Source organism: Gallus gallus, chromosome 2 (genome assembly GCF_016699485.2).
Source record: "Gallus gallus isolate bGalGal1 chromosome 2, bGalGal1.mat.broiler.GRCg7b, whole genome shotgun sequence".
Classification (NCBI taxonomy): domain Eukaryota; kingdom Metazoa; phylum Chordata; class Aves; order Galliformes; family Phasianidae; genus Gallus; species Gallus gallus.
The window spans coordinates 88,028,389-88,045,948 of NC_052533.1; the positions used below are offsets into that span (position 1 = coordinate 88,028,389).

Genomic DNA, 17,560 nt, shown 5'->3' on the forward strand with positions numbered 1-17,560 from the left:
TACAGATGCTGAAACATAGTGTCAGCACTGACAGGCTAACTGACAGTAGCATTTGATAGGAATAAGGTGTTTCAAACAATTCCATATTCCACTTGTCAACCCAAGCATGCAAAAACCCAAGTACCGGCCGCTTCCCACCAACTCCAGACTCACAGTGAACAAAGAGGTCTTGTTAACATTCTTCTATGCCATATCCCACACCTCCTACCCCTAAGCTCCAGGATATTAACCAATCAAAACATAAATACTTCACATTTCCCAGAAGCACAGAATTAGAAAAATATTTCCAATTATCAAAGTTGTTTTAATAAGTTATATTTCAGATGTTTCATTTTCCACAGCAGAAAAGAGAATTCAAAAACAAGATTAAACAATACTGAAAAAGTGTTGTGAATTCATTTTGCAGACAGGCCTGCTGTCTCTGTTAAAGAGCAAATCTGTTGACATTGAATATTTTAACACAGTGATCAGCTCCACAACTTGCAAGCTGCAACCACTCGCTGTTGTTCTCATCATTATGTCCAGCTCTGCCCTCACGATGTCTCCAACACAAACGTTTCACAGCAAGAGCATGGCTTTGGCTGCAACAAAAAGAAATCCATATGTAACTGAAAAATGTCAAGCACAGTTGGGTATGTGAATGTAAACATCAACATTTATATAATTAGTATGCTTAACTCCACCAACTGAGGAAAAGCTGACTTGTGACAATCAGCAGGTATGAAGTTCTTAAAATAAGTAGGGCCATTAATGCCAGTGACATTTTATCTTCACGGTCATCAATAATTTAAATGGTTATTGATTTGAAGTTTTATCATGTTAGGCTGCAGATCTAGCATCTCAGTTACCGAGATAGGACAGATTTCTGGCTTTTAGTGTGTCATTTCCTGTCATTTGGCATCCCTTTCAAATTCACTTCAAGTACACAGGCCAAAGTCATCATCAGCTTTCATTTCTGATACTATCGATGCCAATACATAGAGAAAGAATCTAAGAAAATGTTCCAAATTGAATATTCAAAAGTCTCTCTGTAGAGTTTCTCTTACTGTCACCATAGCAGCACCACATTTAGCTTACAATTCCTTTAGTTTTTGCTATAAGCTGCTCTTTAAAACTTCGTCATCTACTTCAAAATTCTTTGCAAATGTATACAGACAGCGACTCAGTGATTCTTTCCCCCACCATTCAGTATCATCTTGTTCTATGGTTAACACTAATAAAGCTTTATTTTAGTTTTTATTTTCAGATTATGATTAAAGACATCTGTAGGTTTCCAAGGATCAGTCTTTTCCTAAAAGGATATCAAATTTGTATGAAAATAAAGCAGTTTCATATCATTTTATAATATAAGAACAAAATTCCAGTACTATCAGTCTTGGTAAGAACACTTCATTGCTCCTAAGATACTTCAGAAGATATACCTGTTATCCATCTCAACACACTTGGTCCAGTCAGCTACTGATGGTTCTTGTCCACTCTGCTTCCACGTATAAAAGTTTATCTTCCCATTCTCTAAGCCTATTGCAACAACATACCTATAAAAAGAGAACAACTGGATTAATTCTAAGAGAACTGCAGAATTCTAAGCACTCAAACAAAGCATTGCAACTCAGACTTCAAATTAATATGTACTTTTTCATGGGAAAAAAAAATCAGTTTAAATCAAAGCAGCTTCATAAAAATGAACAAAGCAGAAATCTGTAAATTCATTTGGTTAGAATAAAAAATATAATACTCATAAGAAGGTTATTACAGCATCGGACCAGTCAATATCACTGCAAGAACAAATGTGTCTCAGGTGCATTATCCCACTTTGTCATCCTCTCCCCAGTCCCTCCCCCTCCCCACGTATTGAAAATAAGTTAGGAAAGAAAAAAAGAATTCAAATAGTCAAATACTTGACAGCTGAATGTTAAGAGCTGTTAAGCCACACAAAATTACTAAAGAAGAAAAACATACTAATTTCAAGTTGAACTCAGAATGGCACTATATAAGGTCAGTAATACCTTCCATCAGGAGTAAGCACACGGCTGATACTAACGGCAGTAACAGAATCTCCAGCATCCAGTACTGTTGAACAAGGTTTGATTGAATCCAACACACTGCCTTCAGTAGTCACAGGTAAATCACACTGACCCCAGATGATGACCTGTGAGAAAGAGAATCATCTAGGAACCCCTCCATTGAAATACTCCCAGAGCACAGAACAAAGGCAATGACCCCTAGAAGTTTCTACCTACAAAGATTCAACTGTTTAGAAAGTCTGCTTGACTGCATTAAATATGTTAATAACAAATACAGATTATACTGTGAAAATTCAATAAAACCTTAAGTAGATACCAGTAAGAGTTTGTGACATGTGCTTATCTCTCTGTGTGAAGTTGAGATGGGAGAAAGACCACAGTCTTGTACATACATATTTGAGCACTTTACCCAGCATACGAAAGTCTCCCTGATTTCTGAGGTAACATACTCTACAGTCTCTTAGTGTTTACAGACTACAGGTCCGTTAGAATATAGCACTTGCTAAACTTAAATATACTTTAAAAAATTCTGGGCTTTTAAAATTCCTTTTACATTAATTACCTTTTTGTCCCGACTGCCAGTAACAAAATACTTGCTATCTGGCGTCCAATCACAAGACCAAATGATTCGACTGTGAACAGCTGTATTTTTGTCTGTGTATGCACAGCAACTGAAAACTGGTCCTGGAATAAAACAAAGGAAAACCTTTACTTCAACTACTTTGTTTACTAGAAGTAATTAGAATAAATAAGAATAATATGAACAGCGGGAATAATTGGACATCGTTCCACTCATCATTAAAGCACTTGGGAGGTACTTAATAATAGTATCAGGAGTACTTAGTATTTTTCCCTGACACTTATCAATTGAACATAATTAGGTACTGATTTAAGACCACACCACTCAGTCCTTACAGCATGAAAACTGAGAACAGTTTCCTTTATACGCTTATCTGTTTCAAAAGAAATGAATTCCAAGCATTACATATCAAGGTTCCATACAAGTTTTTAATAAAAACACCAACTTCAAAAGCTTTAGCATAGTGCAATTTTTACCATGTGTACACACGTACCCCAGCAATCCACTACAGTTTCTAGTTGTTACCAATAAAGGCCCAAGAGCTCAAATCACAATGATCCTATCCCAAAGCTTAATCTGCTCCCAACAAGATAAGCTGCAGTTTCACCACATAAAATCAGGCAGTAAATCTGATTAGCAGACAGCAAAGCTTTGGGAATGCTTTTCCTAATTAGAAAGAACTGTCATTTCAGAACATAGATGTTGAATAACTGCATTTACAGGGATGCCAATAGAAATAGTCTTGCTTTATACCAATAACAATGTTTTGTAGACTGAAAAGTTTATGATGAATAGATGAAAAGAGAGTTTTCTTTTCTTTCTGTATGAATTCATACTCTTTAACCCAATATGTTAACTACTCTGGACAATATGCCAGGCTTTAAAATAGAAGTCTGAGCAGAACAGAATCTCAAGCCAGAACACAGACACTGTGTGACAGGGTGAAAACTCACTGTCAAGTCTGTGAGAAAACTCTGTAGAGCTCAGTAACCTTCTAAGAGCCCAGTAATGTTTATGTGCTAATAAGTCAATGGTGCAGTGATAATTGTTTTCAGCATAAGCATCTGTTCAAGGAATCAATTCATGTTCAGTAGCAATCTCCTTATGATTTTGCAAGGCTTAAAGTCCTAATGAGAAAGTCAACTGAATCTCTACTATCAGTTCTGTTTTACAGACAGAGCCAGCCTTAGTCAAATTAATGAATTGCATAGGATTATAAGAAAGCTACACCAAAGACAGAATTAATCATGTCAAGAGCCTCAAAGCATCATGCCCTGCAAAAAGGGACAGGGCAGTACTACACAGGACACACCAATGTGATACCGAACCTTCTAGTGTAGCTTCTGCAGAACACCAAGGCAATGGTTTTGCATGACAGAGTACCAGTTTGAAACTCAGACACTACATTCCAGCTTGTATACTTGATTTCAGTAAATTTGTAATGTACAGTCACAAGTAAAAGGCAGGAAGACAAACAGCAGACTTCAATTAAACAGTATTTAATGCCTGATCATATCCTTTTCTACATTTTAACTCCCTTTATAGTTTTTTCTGTACACCACGAATTGCACTTCCTAAAGCTACAGGAACCCATACCACTATTAAATACTTAATAGTTCTAAGGAAAGTGTCCATTAAAATATTTTACCAATTATCTTTCAAATACTTTGGAAGCCAAAAATACTGAACAAATCTTAAAGTCTTCTAATGTGTAAATCCATCCCATGTACCTTACCTGACTCTGATGAGTCTTCTTCCCTCCACAGTGACCAATTTCTGTCTCTAGACACCGCTAATAGAAGTTTGTCATTAGGTGAAAATGCCAGCTGAGTAACTGTCAGATTGTGAAATGGCAAACTCTGTATTTTCTTCCAAGAAGAAGTGCTCCACAAAATAATTGCTGCATGTTCTTTTTTGGAAGCCTGTGGAGGAAAAAATAATAATAATAATAAAAAAATCAGTGAGAATTAAATAAGGCAAATATAACAATCGTACATTTCAACATACCAAAATGTTAAGGGGCTCTTTTATGACTTACAATGGAGTTACAGTCCAGTTCCCCTTGTAAAGTTAAAATTGTCTCACTGTGTTCTACCAGCAATGACAGTGTGTCAGTTAGAAAAATGTTATTTATAACTGTGTTTGTTAGAATTCCTCTTACTAACAACTTAAATGAATCACATAATTATTTCCAAATAATAACATCTCTGCATTCAACCTCACCTCTGCAAGGCAACTGCCATTTATAAGAAATCTTTCATATTAACCTAAAGAGCAGATACAGTGCAAACTGAATTTTGACATCTGCTCTGTCAGCCCTAGAAATATGACAGCACTTTTCACTAGATGGTGCTACAATCTTTTCTTACCTTACACGCCGAGGCAATTACAGTGTTTGAATTATTGCAAGCAACACAAAATATTTCATATCCATGTCCATACCTGAAATAAATTTCAAAAGCTATTTAGCACAGCACAGACATTTCTGCAATATGTATTAAGGTTTTTATATTAACTTAAATCCCTTTGCAAAAATGAAAGATATATACCAGGAACATCTTTCAACGAACAACACCTTGTGTTTTGCATTCTAAATAAATCCTAATAATGCTCTGCATTCAATTTAAACATCTGCATAAACTCTTTCGTGCTTAGGAACCATCTACAGACCAATCTCCCCAGCACATTTCATAGTCCTAAATCATCAGCAATGCAAAACCTACTGCAATTATTAACAAAAAGCAAACAGCATCTAATGTACTCTTATTTTCTTGTAGAACAATTTTAACAGTATCAATAAAAATTAGAAGCCATATATTTTAAAATCACAAAAGAAAAACAGAGGCTAACAAACTACAATCAGTCACAGAAGAGATCAGAAGCATCTTGAAACAGTAGAAAAATATCAGCTAAATGCCAGTTGCTGGAGGGAGGTACTGATTTATAGTACCTAAGCAAGCATTTCACTTTCTGTTCCAAGCAAAGCCATAAGCATTCTCGGATTAAATCTAGGCCACATAACTCACTTTTCTAATCAAGAACACAGGAATATTTAAGGAATAATATGGAAACGGCCATGAACAAAGTTGAACGGTCTTTGCATGAGGGCAGCCTTACTTGGAGTCACCTCCCCGTTTTATAGCTTTTCCATCATCACTCCTGAACAACGACAACATAAGGACACTGTTTTCAGTGCCATGAAGTACAGGGGTACCTGGGCCTGTTTATTATTCCTCACGACCTTATGCTCAGAGACTATTCACTTGATTACCCCTTGCTCTGTATGACAGGGGTAACAACACTGAACTGCAGACAACAACTGGCACGGAAAGGGCATTGTCTTTTCTACTACAAAAGTTGCTAGGAGGATTCTTTACACCAGAGACAATGCATTTTCTGACCTCTGTGAGAAAAGGTATCAAGAGTATTGCAATTTTACATTGGTTCAAACAGAACTCCACAAGTAAATGGAAGAGAAAACCAGTGAGTGTTGTTGCAACATGATAAAAATGCATATTCAGCTTCAGAAGCTCCTGAGCTGAAAACAGTGAAACTGGGAGAACACTGAAGGGAACAACACCCCTTGGGGTGTCTGCTCACATACAGTTTTCTTCTTCATAAGACAGCACTATTGCTCCTACCCCCAAATCACGTAGTCGAGTCTGCCACACTGTAGGAAATAGCTAGACTCACCACAGCCAGAGTGCAAGGAGTCAGCCTCAGCCTGGAGAATACATCACACTGTCTTCCCTGCCAGCCACTTCACTTGCAGTCACTATTTTCTTGGATGTTGACTGACCAACTGAAGCAAGGATCTTGCATCTTTGAAACAGAATCTCCTATTGCCATTATCCTCACTGGAGATAATACTGGTCTCTAGAGGCTCTTGGTCTGGCCTACGCTTGTGTGACTTTGTAAAAGATGCTGTCTTAGGTCTTACTTTTATTTAAGGTGGAAAATTTTAATGCTTCTATTTTATAAGAGCAAAGTTGCATACAGAAGATCAAAACGCTGTTAAATGCTCTGGCAAGACTACATTACATGAGATAAAACCAAAGTAACTGAAGACTTGTTTCACAAGTTATTCCACAGGCTGTTTCTCCTTTACTGAATTTCACTGAAAGTATACTTTTAGTGAAATAGTATTTTCAGTTTAAAAAACTTGACTTTCAATGGTTTCCAATACAATGCAACTTTCAGAAATGTGCTTTAAAAGTAAGCATTATGGTGACAACCCGTCTGGTGGAAGCATGAGGGGAAAACACAAATTAATAGCTTCATCATTATAAGACACAATCAGATTTGCAAATTAACATTCCAATTAAGCAGCCACCAGTCTCTCTCTTCCCAGAAGGCCTGTACACACTCTTCATGAAGTGCCAGCGCAACCCCAAACTTCAGACATGAGTGTGGGAGTCCGCCTATGGGATATGCCCAGCAGTTCCTCTATTCAACAGATACAAACAGTAATTTGTCACTTAAACAGATGGCTGTTTTGGCTGTAAGTAAAATCCCATGAACATCAGTCCCATATAACAAAGTCTTTGCAATACTGCTGATCAAAGGAGTTTATCTGGAGAACTGTCCATTTCTTCAGAGCTAAATCAGAACAGAGTTCTGATCAAGGAGAAGAAAGTGCCTCCCTCCCCCATGATGATGGGCCATCATCAGCTACAACTTCACTCCCCAGGAATAATCCCCAAAGCTTAGAGCAACATTCTGAACAAGTGACAATTCGTGACAATAAGCTTCACGCAAATCCTAGAAGGCCCAAGAAGATATAAACTCTCCCTCTAGCCCCCCCAAAAACAAACTGAACTATAACATGCATCTGTACAAGCAGGGACTCACTGAGGTGTGACTTCATTAAAGATGAAGACGGCAAGCCCCAGCAACAAGCCCTCCCTCCACCCATACACATTCAACCCCATCTCTTCGTTACATAACGCAGCACAAAAAAAGGCTTCACAATGGAGAGAGAAGCAACTGTATGAATGAATAATGAAATGACATTTCCAGCCACAAGCGATTTAGCCTAGCAATGTGTAATTCATAACACTCTTTTTATGCACAGGTGAGTCAAATGGACATTCAAAGTTTCCAGGCAAATGATTACTGTAATTTTCTAGTGTCAAAAAGGCTGTCTCAAGACTTCCAAGTGTCTTACATAAAACGTACATATTGCATATATATATTCTATGGTAATTTTCCAAGAGGATAAGGATTAGCATATTCTCATAGGATTTATCATATTTTTATCTTAAAGTTATTAGATTATGTAAAAAATTCAGCAAGTTCTTCATGCTAAAACCCACTCAACCAAATAGTTATCAAAACTGAACGCTAATCCTTCAAAATTTGGTGCTGAGCTAGAGCTAGGAATACACAAATGTCAATAACAAAGAGGCTATTTTTGGCAAGTCAGTTCCTCATGCTGTTTTTCTGCTGCCATGGTAACTTGAAATCTGCATTATGCAATTTCATGTTACTTCTTTCAAGATTATCCTGAACCAAAAAAAAAAATCTGAAAGACAGCTTGCATCTTGTTTCCTTTGCACAAAGGTATCTCTATCATTAACAGTTTCTCTAAAAGTAGAAAAAATTGCTGATAAATCACCTGAAGGCCATCATAAAATAAAGGATATTTTACTAAATGAGTTGATAATCAGTACTCCTGTAAGAGAATATCAACAATAAACACTTGGTTAGACAATGAGAAATGTCAGGGGCAAACGAAGGAAAATTTTGGCCTTGGCCCCTTTTCACTACTTATGATCACCACCAAACTACTGAAATAAAGCAGATGCATTAGCAGCCATTGCGTGCACAGGAGAAGCATTTAATGTAATCGTTGGTAATTACAAAACATACAGACACAGCCTAGTTCCTGCCAGCTTCCCTGGTGTAAAAGCATTTGGAAGTATTCAAAGAAGATTAACTGCCCAGCTGAACATAAAGATGAGTTCCCAACAAAACCTCCTACTCGGTCAAATGAAAGCAATTCGCAAACAGCTTTCCTAAAATGTTAGGTTTTTGTTGTTTTTTAAAATGTTTCCTCTTCCCTTTTTTCCTCCTCCCCCCTCCCACCGCTCAAAGCCATAAAATTGGTAAATGTAGTCGTCAAAGACTAAACATTCTTGCTTCTGCTTGAGATTACTGTTGCAGGAGATTCATGTTAGAAAATACATAAGAACTTGAAATGACTCATTCTTTTGTATACTCAAGATCCGAAATGAGAATGCTGCCCAATAAATTTAGATATTCTAAAATCACTTAAAACAGCTGTGCAAAAGCTACAGTTAAGATTTTTTTTTCCATTATCTCCTCCACTTCTTAACAACTCCCTGGCATTGCCATTTGCAACCACCCTGAGAGGTTCAAAGAGCTGATCTAGTTGGCAATAAGTCAAGAAAATAAATTTTTGGCTACGGTTGTCATGTAGCAACTTGTAGTTAGGTCCTGCTCTTTTGAGTGAAGCTCAAGAAAACTTTGAAGCTTGAGCAATTGTAGCCTGATTTTTTTTTGTTACTGAAACCTTGAGTGAACGAATATGTTAGAAACTTCATTTGTGAATTGTTATGAAATTAATACTTTGGATGAATCTCAGGAAAAGAAGGAACAAAACGCAGTAGAAGAATTCTAAAACCCTGCAACCTCAGAACAATTATTTGTATGACCTATTATGTTTGTGACCCATAACTTAGTCTGTCAGCATTCAATACTCAAACTGGGTCTGTAACCATCTTAATCCACGCTCACCACTCTGCGGTAGCACCAGCCACAGCTTGTTTCAGCTGCTGCCTCCACCTATTGCATCTGACAACTCTCTTGGGCGTTGAGAGGAAGTTACTTATTTGTCCCATCAGCCTTGACTAGCAGCACCACATCCACAGCTGAAAGACAGACGTGATCTGCAAAGTCTGCCAAAAACCAAAAGAAAGCAAAAAGTTCCTGCCCTTTTCTTCAGACTCTTACCACTGCAATACGTATATTTATTTTACAAGATGTATGTTGCACAGGGTCAAATCAGGTAGTAAGTCATGTAGAGTTATAAGACCAGATTACGTTAGTGTTGCAATAGCTTTCTGGAAAAAAAAAAAAGAAAGAAAAAGAAAACTTACAACTTCTGAACTTCAGGCCACAATGTATTCTGCAGCAAGTGATCCTCTTGAGGAGGTTCTGAAAGACATTTGTATAACATATTTAAATTTGGCAGTAGATAATCTAAAATCAGCTAAATTATGCTTCTAAGTTAATACCCAATAAACCTCATTCTCCACTTCATACAATAGAAAATAATCTCATACCTGTAAGGATCAGGGGTTGAAAATATATCTCAGGATACTGATTAGAAATAGTATTAAATGTTTCTTCATCCTCAGCTACTTGAGCAGATATATCTCCTATTCAAAATAAGGACTTTATTAGCTGTAGAGAACATACTTGACATAAGAGAAAATATAAGCATGTGTTATACAAGGAAAAACCCTCCGTTATTTTTAAAATCCAAGCAACGTTAATGCAAACATTAGAATCTAGTGATTCTGATGCACATGACACTGAGAAGACTTTGTAAAAAAAAACAAAAAATAAACAATTTAACCTTCGGACCATTTCCACTCTGAGATTGACCTCTCCACTGTCAGAGTCTCTTTCAAAGACTCCCAAAGAGACTTCGATATATCAAAGAATCAGTCAGTAGGAGCTGAAACTGTTGTGTCCCCAATGTTAAATCATTTTCCTCCTTGAAAATTTAAGTAAAAAAATAAATCCAAGAAACAAGGTTTAACTTCAAAGCATGTGGACACCTACATGAAAAGCCATACTTGAAGAAGCCTACATACAGTTTGCAAGCTTCAGCAAAACTGACAAGTGCTCAGCCTTTGTAGCTTTAGGCAAACATACTAACTGAAATTATTCAGTTACGTTAAAATTCAACTCTATCTTTTTCTTTGAAAGAAATATTTAAGATATCAAGTTGGGGTAAAGTGTTTTTTGTGAAATGCAAATTTTGAATGCGTTTCAAACGTTTGAAAGCATTTCAGCTGTTTAAAAAAGTAGGTACAGAGAATTCAGCAGAACAGAAAGACTATTTTGTTATCCATCCTGCCTTCTTTCTCTTTGAAAAAAAAAATAAAAAATAAAATTCAGAAGCACTTATCTAACTTGAGATACTTGTGATCACTGTTCACAGTAAGATTCCCCTGTAGAGCAAGCAAGAGCAATGTTCTATGGGACCTTAACCTAAGCTATCAATGTTGATAGCATCTGGTGGACGATAATGGACAACAGATAAAAATTTGACAGCTTTTCTATTTATAGTGCTACTGCTGGGTATGGCACATGAAATCAACTGAGCTTTATTACTGTCTGTGTGAAGATACTCTAGAAGATGGAACTTATTTCTCTCTGTTAGTGAAGGACTTATGAAAGAGCAGGAAAGAAGATTTTTGCCAAAATAAATTACTTCATGTACAACAAGGATATTTTTCCTCTCAAACAGATTTTAGGACAATTTAGCTGTATTAACATCAAAGATCCTGGAAACAAATCTCATTCACATACTTCCTTTATTAATTCTGATAAAAGTTTAGGCAGAAAAGAGAAAAAAAGGTCCAACCTAATTTGTAGATTCCATTTAAAGTACATTTTTACTACATGCCTTATCAAACACCAGATTTCCCAGTTCCAAACCTAGTCTCAAGATATAGCTCAGTTATAGTTATCACTCCAAACAATAATCCTCCCTGGTGTCCCCACCACCTCTACAAGAATACAATCTGGTGTCTCTCCAGCCTTTACTGAAAGAACATTTCTTCACATTAGATAAATAATTCCTCTTCCCCGATGCTTTCACGAAGTGCCATTTATCTACAAAAGCTTTATGTTCATTCTTATGGGAGAAGAATAGGAAATGTGGCCAATTCCACTTAAAACTGCACTACTTCTACAACCTCTACAAGGGTGCTAACAACTCCAGAATACAGCTTAGGAGGTCAAGGATACTGGTATTTTACAGAGAAACAAGGAACAGCAGCGGGCAGCCCTGATTTAATAATGTGGAACCTAGCTTTATTTCATAATAATTAATTATTTTTTGCTAGAAGTTACCAGCAATCTGATTGAGGGAACAGTGAGGAGCATAGAGAAAATGTAAGAACAACTGCAGTTTGGAGAATCCGAGTAACACTGTGCCCCTGATATTTCCAGGTCCACCTCAAGCTTGCAGTCAACCCCACATTTAGGTGGAGACAACGAGGAGAGGCCTTTGGTTAATTCCTACAGAATGCGGGTCACAGTATGGGAGGCAAGGAATGAGCATTTTGGGTTCACACAATGTTTACTATGGGATATTTAGGAGAGGAGCCAAAAGCACAGAAAGGGATGATTCAAGAAAGGATTCTCACTTGTTCTCACTATTTTTGTCAAGTGCCATATTTAAGTGCTGCCAAACAAAAAGACAAACACTGAAGAAATTATTAAGAACAACTTTACACATGAAGTACCATCATTTCTCACTATTATTTCTTATTAGCCATACCTTCAAAAACAGCTTTATTGGATAAACCCAATGCTGGCACAGTTGCACCTTCTGGAAGGTCAGAAGATAGCTGAATTTAAAAAGAGAGAGAAAGGTTTCACAAACTGTCATATAGGACCAGGTTTTAAAGGGCATAGGTTAATGATCCCTGTGACAACAGGGACTTTTCTAGAAAGAATTGAAGGGGAGGCTTTGGAAAACTCCCAAATCACCCACAGCACACCTGAGACAATACGAGGAACAAGGAGGGAAAAAATAAGAAATAAAAAAATAAAAACCTTTATCTAAGGCCTCAGCACAAAAGTTTTGTTGTAAAGCATGTATCTTCATTCCTACATTCAGGTTTTGAACTATAATTTTATTTAGGATTTAGGACACACACGATAAGGCTCAGCTGAGAGCACTGCAGTCAGTAATGCAATAGGACTGCGAAGTAGTCTGTTCTGAAGTGAATTAAGGGAATGTCTCTGCCCATGAGTTCCAACACAATCTAGCACATAAATAACACAGAGATGTGGCTGGAATACATGGCCAAAAATTACAAAGGTAAGTGAGCTTCAGGACCTTTGTGCAGAGATGGAGAAGTTTTGGATCAAACAGCTGTAAAACTCCTTTGTTCAAGGGTTTGAAAAGTTCAAAGACTGGATTTATAATTTAGGTGACAGCCTAGAATAAGATGTTACTTATTTAAACATTCATATCTTGATGACAAAATGTTTGACACAGACATACAAGTTTGTGGCTTTTAAAACAAAAATGCTTCTTGATTATCACGTGAGGTATAACACAAGCCAATTGGTTTGAACTGCATGTAATCCTGCTCCTCCTCCTCCTGTTTGAATACAAAGCTGGCCTTTTTGGTTTTAAGCACTTTCTTTGGGAAGGTGTTTGAACAAAGTTAAGACAAAGCTTACACACTAATGAAAAGTATTCACACAGAACTATTTCAAATTAAGCTGTTTAAGAGTATCTGTATCATTACAGCTTGCGAAGCCTTCCTCTTTAGACAAAGCCTGTGTGAAGGATTTTGTGATATCATAGATCAAAACACAGCACACAGAGGAAGACCTGATAAGGAAAGTCTACATGAAAGTAAAATAATGACATCTGCCAGTATTATAAAAGCACGGTGTTATTTGCACAACGTCATCAATACAAATGGTTACAACAACTTAACGCAATTGAAGCAATAGATGTACTTATGTAAGTTACTTATGTACTTCTTGCTACCAAAAATTAATACTAAAAATTAATCAAATGTTAAACGTAACGGAAGGGTTAATCTGTCTTTGAGAAGCAACGCAGAAAACATTGCTTTTGAGCCAGAAATGCAATGAGAAATGCAATTCTGAAAGAGGGCTTCTCTACAAAATGCTAAAAAAATCAGAATTAATTCCTAAAGTGAATGAGTAGCAAACAAAGGATGGCAATGCTGCAAGTCTTATCTTTCCACCAAGTAGGAATGCTCACTTGTACACAACAGCTATAGGCATAAAAGAACTGAAATCTACTAGCCTCACAAGAAAATTCCCGCAGCCAAGAGGAAATACTTATTTATAAATATTTATATAGAACTACCAACTGCAGTGCTGAAAGCTTGGTGCTATTTCCAAACATATGATTACAAAAAAAAAAAACACACAAAAAAACACAAAACAATGCAAAACCACACAATAATTACATATAGAGAAGACTACTACACCCTCAAATTAAGAAGCACGTTGTCAGCCATTATTGTTTGTTTGTTTTCAAATCACCAAACACATACACTATTCTAGTCTACTTGGGCTGATTTTTTTTTTTAATTATTTACTCGTATTCTTTACAATCTTCAGACAACATGCCTTGTTTTATTTCAAGTATTTAGTGAGCATGATGGTGGATAGGTTGACAGTTGGACTAGATGATCTTACTGGTCTTTTCCAACCTTCATGGTTCTATGACAACATCACGAAATATATTTGAAAAAGCACACAGAGAAACCAGCAGAAGAGGAAGGAGATATAAAGTTCAGCTTCAGAATCGTTAAGCTTCAGAATCATTACATTTTTTTAGTGGAAATTAATGCATTTGATGCTTTCTAAAGCATTGATATTATTTACATGGAAAAGGGCTGGTTTCATTTATCACTGCTTTAGAATACTTACACGGGAACACAGCTTCTCCATTGGAATACCAGTGATGTTACTGAAATTTTCTATAAAGTTCTTGGGAGCACAAAAAACTCGAAGCACCTTTTCATCCGCTCCTGACACAAACTGAAACCGGCCAATCATTGCCAGACAACGCATGTCATACCCATGTACTTGAGGCCGTGCAATTTCATGCCAGGTTACCTACAAAAACAGAAATGCAGTTAAAATGCTTAAAAATTCTTAATCAGAGAAACAGTAAGATTCTGAGATGTTAAAAGCATTAATACATTAATTGCTGACTTTATTAACGTGAAGGAAAGCTAACAACCTTCTACTGATGTTCATAAAACTGATGTATGCTCACATACATCAGCTAACTCCCATTCTTCCACCAAATGACTCTTGTAATTAGTGAATGGTGTCACTGCCCAGGTCTCCAAGGCCATTTGCTTACCTGTGTGGCAAACTAGTCACTGAAACTTCCTTATGCTATACCTTCAAGCAAAGGGCACAAGTTGCTTTAAAAAAAGGAGGATTGTATGCTGTTTATTGCATTCAAAACCATAGCTCTGAAAGGCCTAAGAAGGTAGCAAGAAACACCTGCTTCTTTCATCTGCCTTTCCTGAAGCACAATAGCATTGCTGTCAATAGGCTATAGGTTCCTACTTTGTTTTTTTCTCCATAACTAATATTAGCAAAATCACTTTGTAGAAGCTGTGCAAGAACTGACAAGACCAAAAGAGCTCCTTATTGCAAAAACTACTGGAAAACCCTGATGATTTTAGAAACATTTTCATTGGAAACAGTTTTTTAGTTTCCTCATACTTCAAGCATTAATCCAAGAAAGAGAACCAACAGCTAACCAAAAATTAAATGGGTAAGATTTATTTTTTTAATCATCACGCAAAGCAAAGAATATTAGCAAAAATATATTAAATTGTTCACATTGGTTTCCTACAAAATCTAATTTATTCTACATATGGAAGCAAAGATTCTTCAAAAAAATAATGTTGTTTTCAAGCAAATGCGGTATCGTGAAGAAAGTTCTAGGGAGACCATTTGTTGCTATTTATATACTAAATTCAGAAATATACACCAGCTGAAATAAATTTTAGTTCTGCTAGTTGTAACTTTATTCAATCAGAATTAATTTATATTACCTCAGTATTAATGTGCCTGAAAAACTGCAGTCAATAAAGAATTTCTATTATACCAGATATTACACAAACAGAAGGGAAGGCATTATGCTGACTCTAAATTGCCTGTACTACACTAAAAATCCATTCAGGTTTCATTTTTAAAATTTCTATACAACATGAATGGAATACTAGAGAGAATCTGTGAAGTCTCATATTTTCAGAAGAGAGTCTTATTTTCAAATTAGAAAAAAAATTCAATTACTAAAAAAAGCTAGTAGTGCAATAAATTGCAATAAACCCTCCTTTTCCTACTCTGGGTACATCTTTGCATACTTCAAAACATGGCACAGAAGATTAAAACCAGCAGCAAAAAAAACCCACCAAAGCAGAAGGAGGGTTGTGCAAGTTTGTGCAATAAGCTTCACCCAGTAAAATTCAGGAGTAAGTCTGCATGAAAAATTGAAGCTATGTATTATTATGTATTATCGGGAGGTTTAGGTTAGGTATTAGGAGGAGGTTTTTCACACAGAGGGTGGTGATGCACTGGAACAGGTTGCCCAAGGAGGTCGTGGATGCCCCATCCCTGGAGGCATTCAAGGCCAGGCTGGATGTGGCTCTGGGCAGCCTGGTCTGGTGGTTGGCAACCCTGCACATAGCAGGGGGGTTGAAACTAGATGATCATTGAGGTCCATTTCAAACCAGGCCATTCTATGATTCTATGATTCTTCTTTATTTCTGCCATGCAAACACAGCACTATGTCAGAATTGGAATTTTAAAGGATAATAATCTGCATTTAGCACTATGTTCTCTTTAAATAAATATTGAGCTTTATTACTAACTCTTAATAGATATCTGAATCATCCAGACAAACATCAGATGTTACCTACTGTAATCCTTCAGATGCTGAACTCAGTATGGTAAGGAAAGGCTGGCATTTTAAAAGCTTGCATTACTTAGTGTTCCATTCCGCTTTATATGACCCATTTCTACTACAACCCTACACTTCACCCCACCTACAGGATACTACAGCTTTCTCCTGCAGCAAAAAGCATTGGTGTCACTTGACTTTACATGTGGTCTATCCAGCCAAATGGCTGCTGTTTGTCAGATCAGGAGAAGCACAATAATTCAATTCACTTAGATATGAACGCTGCCATCATTCTGCTAAATCAGTTCATCAATTCTAAAATTTAAAAGATAGCAGGAACAGCTGCATAGGTAAAGCTCAGTTCTTCCAGATAAATATTTAGCAAACAGTATACATAATGAAAAGTGGTGCTTCAGTAGGACACAGAGAATACACTATTGACAACTCTTTTGAGTGCTGTCAGCTTACATAACATGTTAGTCCTGGACTTCATTTCCATATGTCAAATCCAGCATGCTACCGTTTCCACAGAGCTGTTGCACCTGCCAGCTTGGAGATGAGGGGAAAGAGGCAGGGAAACAAATTGGAGGTGCCCTTTGTAAAATACAATGCAGAGCTTACAAATTGATCTGGGATTGCTACCACTTCTGTGCAGTCTGGAAAGAAGGAAATCAAGCAACTGTTGATGCTAGTGACTTAGCTAAGCTTCTGTGGTAACAGCTACCCTTTACCTCCCCCACCTAGTTGCACAGCTAGCACAGAGCTTAACATGACTTCAGTGCTCTAGTTTCTGGAAGTTTCCTGAATGGAACACTCTGTCAGGAAAAAAAAGAAAAACCAAAACAACCCTGTGTTTGTAGACTAGCAAAATGAATGATCAATGAGAAACTGCAACTGCAGCATTCCCAGAGAGGGTTTCCCAACATCAAAAAAATTTAGACTTCTAAAGTCTAGATAGTTATTCAGGAGTAGCTGTTCCTGATAAGTTGCATGAATAAGTGCCAAATGTTCAGTTCAGTGGTGGGTAATCATTCTGGTAAAAGTCACATTCATAAACAAAATAATATAAAAATAGATAAATAAAATAGAAATACAGTGAGAAGTTTGCTTAGATTAAGCATGTGGGAAAAGAACAAGGCTGAGTGCATCTTTATGGTCATCCTCCACAGTGCTTAGCTAAGCATTAAACAAGAGCAATAGAATCAGGCATGTATTCTTGCATGACTTCTTTCAGAGCTTGCCTTTCAGAGCCCAGGAGAACATTAACTGAAG

The 17,560-nt window shown here is 36.8% G+C and overlaps 1 protein-coding gene across 2 annotated transcripts in view; it reads right to left on the reverse strand.

Moving 5' to 3' along the window:
• Nucleotides 1-283: 283 nt before the first annotated feature.
• Nucleotides 284-17,560, reverse strand: part of ELP2 (elongator acetyltransferase complex subunit 2) — a 32,286-nt gene continuing 15,009 nt past the window's right edge. For both annotated transcript variants that reach the window (XM_004935176.5, XM_004935175.5), the window contains exons 13-22: nucleotides 14,293-14,481; nucleotides 12,146-12,215; nucleotides 9,912-10,007; nucleotides 9,726-9,783; nucleotides 4,974-5,046; nucleotides 4,340-4,526; nucleotides 2,587-2,708; nucleotides 2,007-2,149; nucleotides 1,422-1,535; nucleotides 284-581 (exon numbers count right to left, since the gene is read on the reverse strand). In XM_004935176.5, the coding sequence (XP_004935233.3) occupies nucleotides 425-581; nucleotides 1,422-1,535; nucleotides 2,007-2,149; nucleotides 2,587-2,708; nucleotides 4,340-4,526; nucleotides 4,974-5,046; nucleotides 9,726-9,783; nucleotides 9,912-10,007; nucleotides 12,146-12,215; nucleotides 14,293-14,481 (1,209 nt within the window). In that variant the 3' untranslated portion in view covers nucleotides 284-424. The remainder of the gene's footprint in view (nucleotides 582-1,421; nucleotides 1,536-2,006; nucleotides 2,150-2,586; nucleotides 2,709-4,339; nucleotides 4,527-4,973; nucleotides 5,047-9,725; nucleotides 9,784-9,911; nucleotides 10,008-12,145; nucleotides 12,216-14,292; nucleotides 14,482-17,560) is intronic.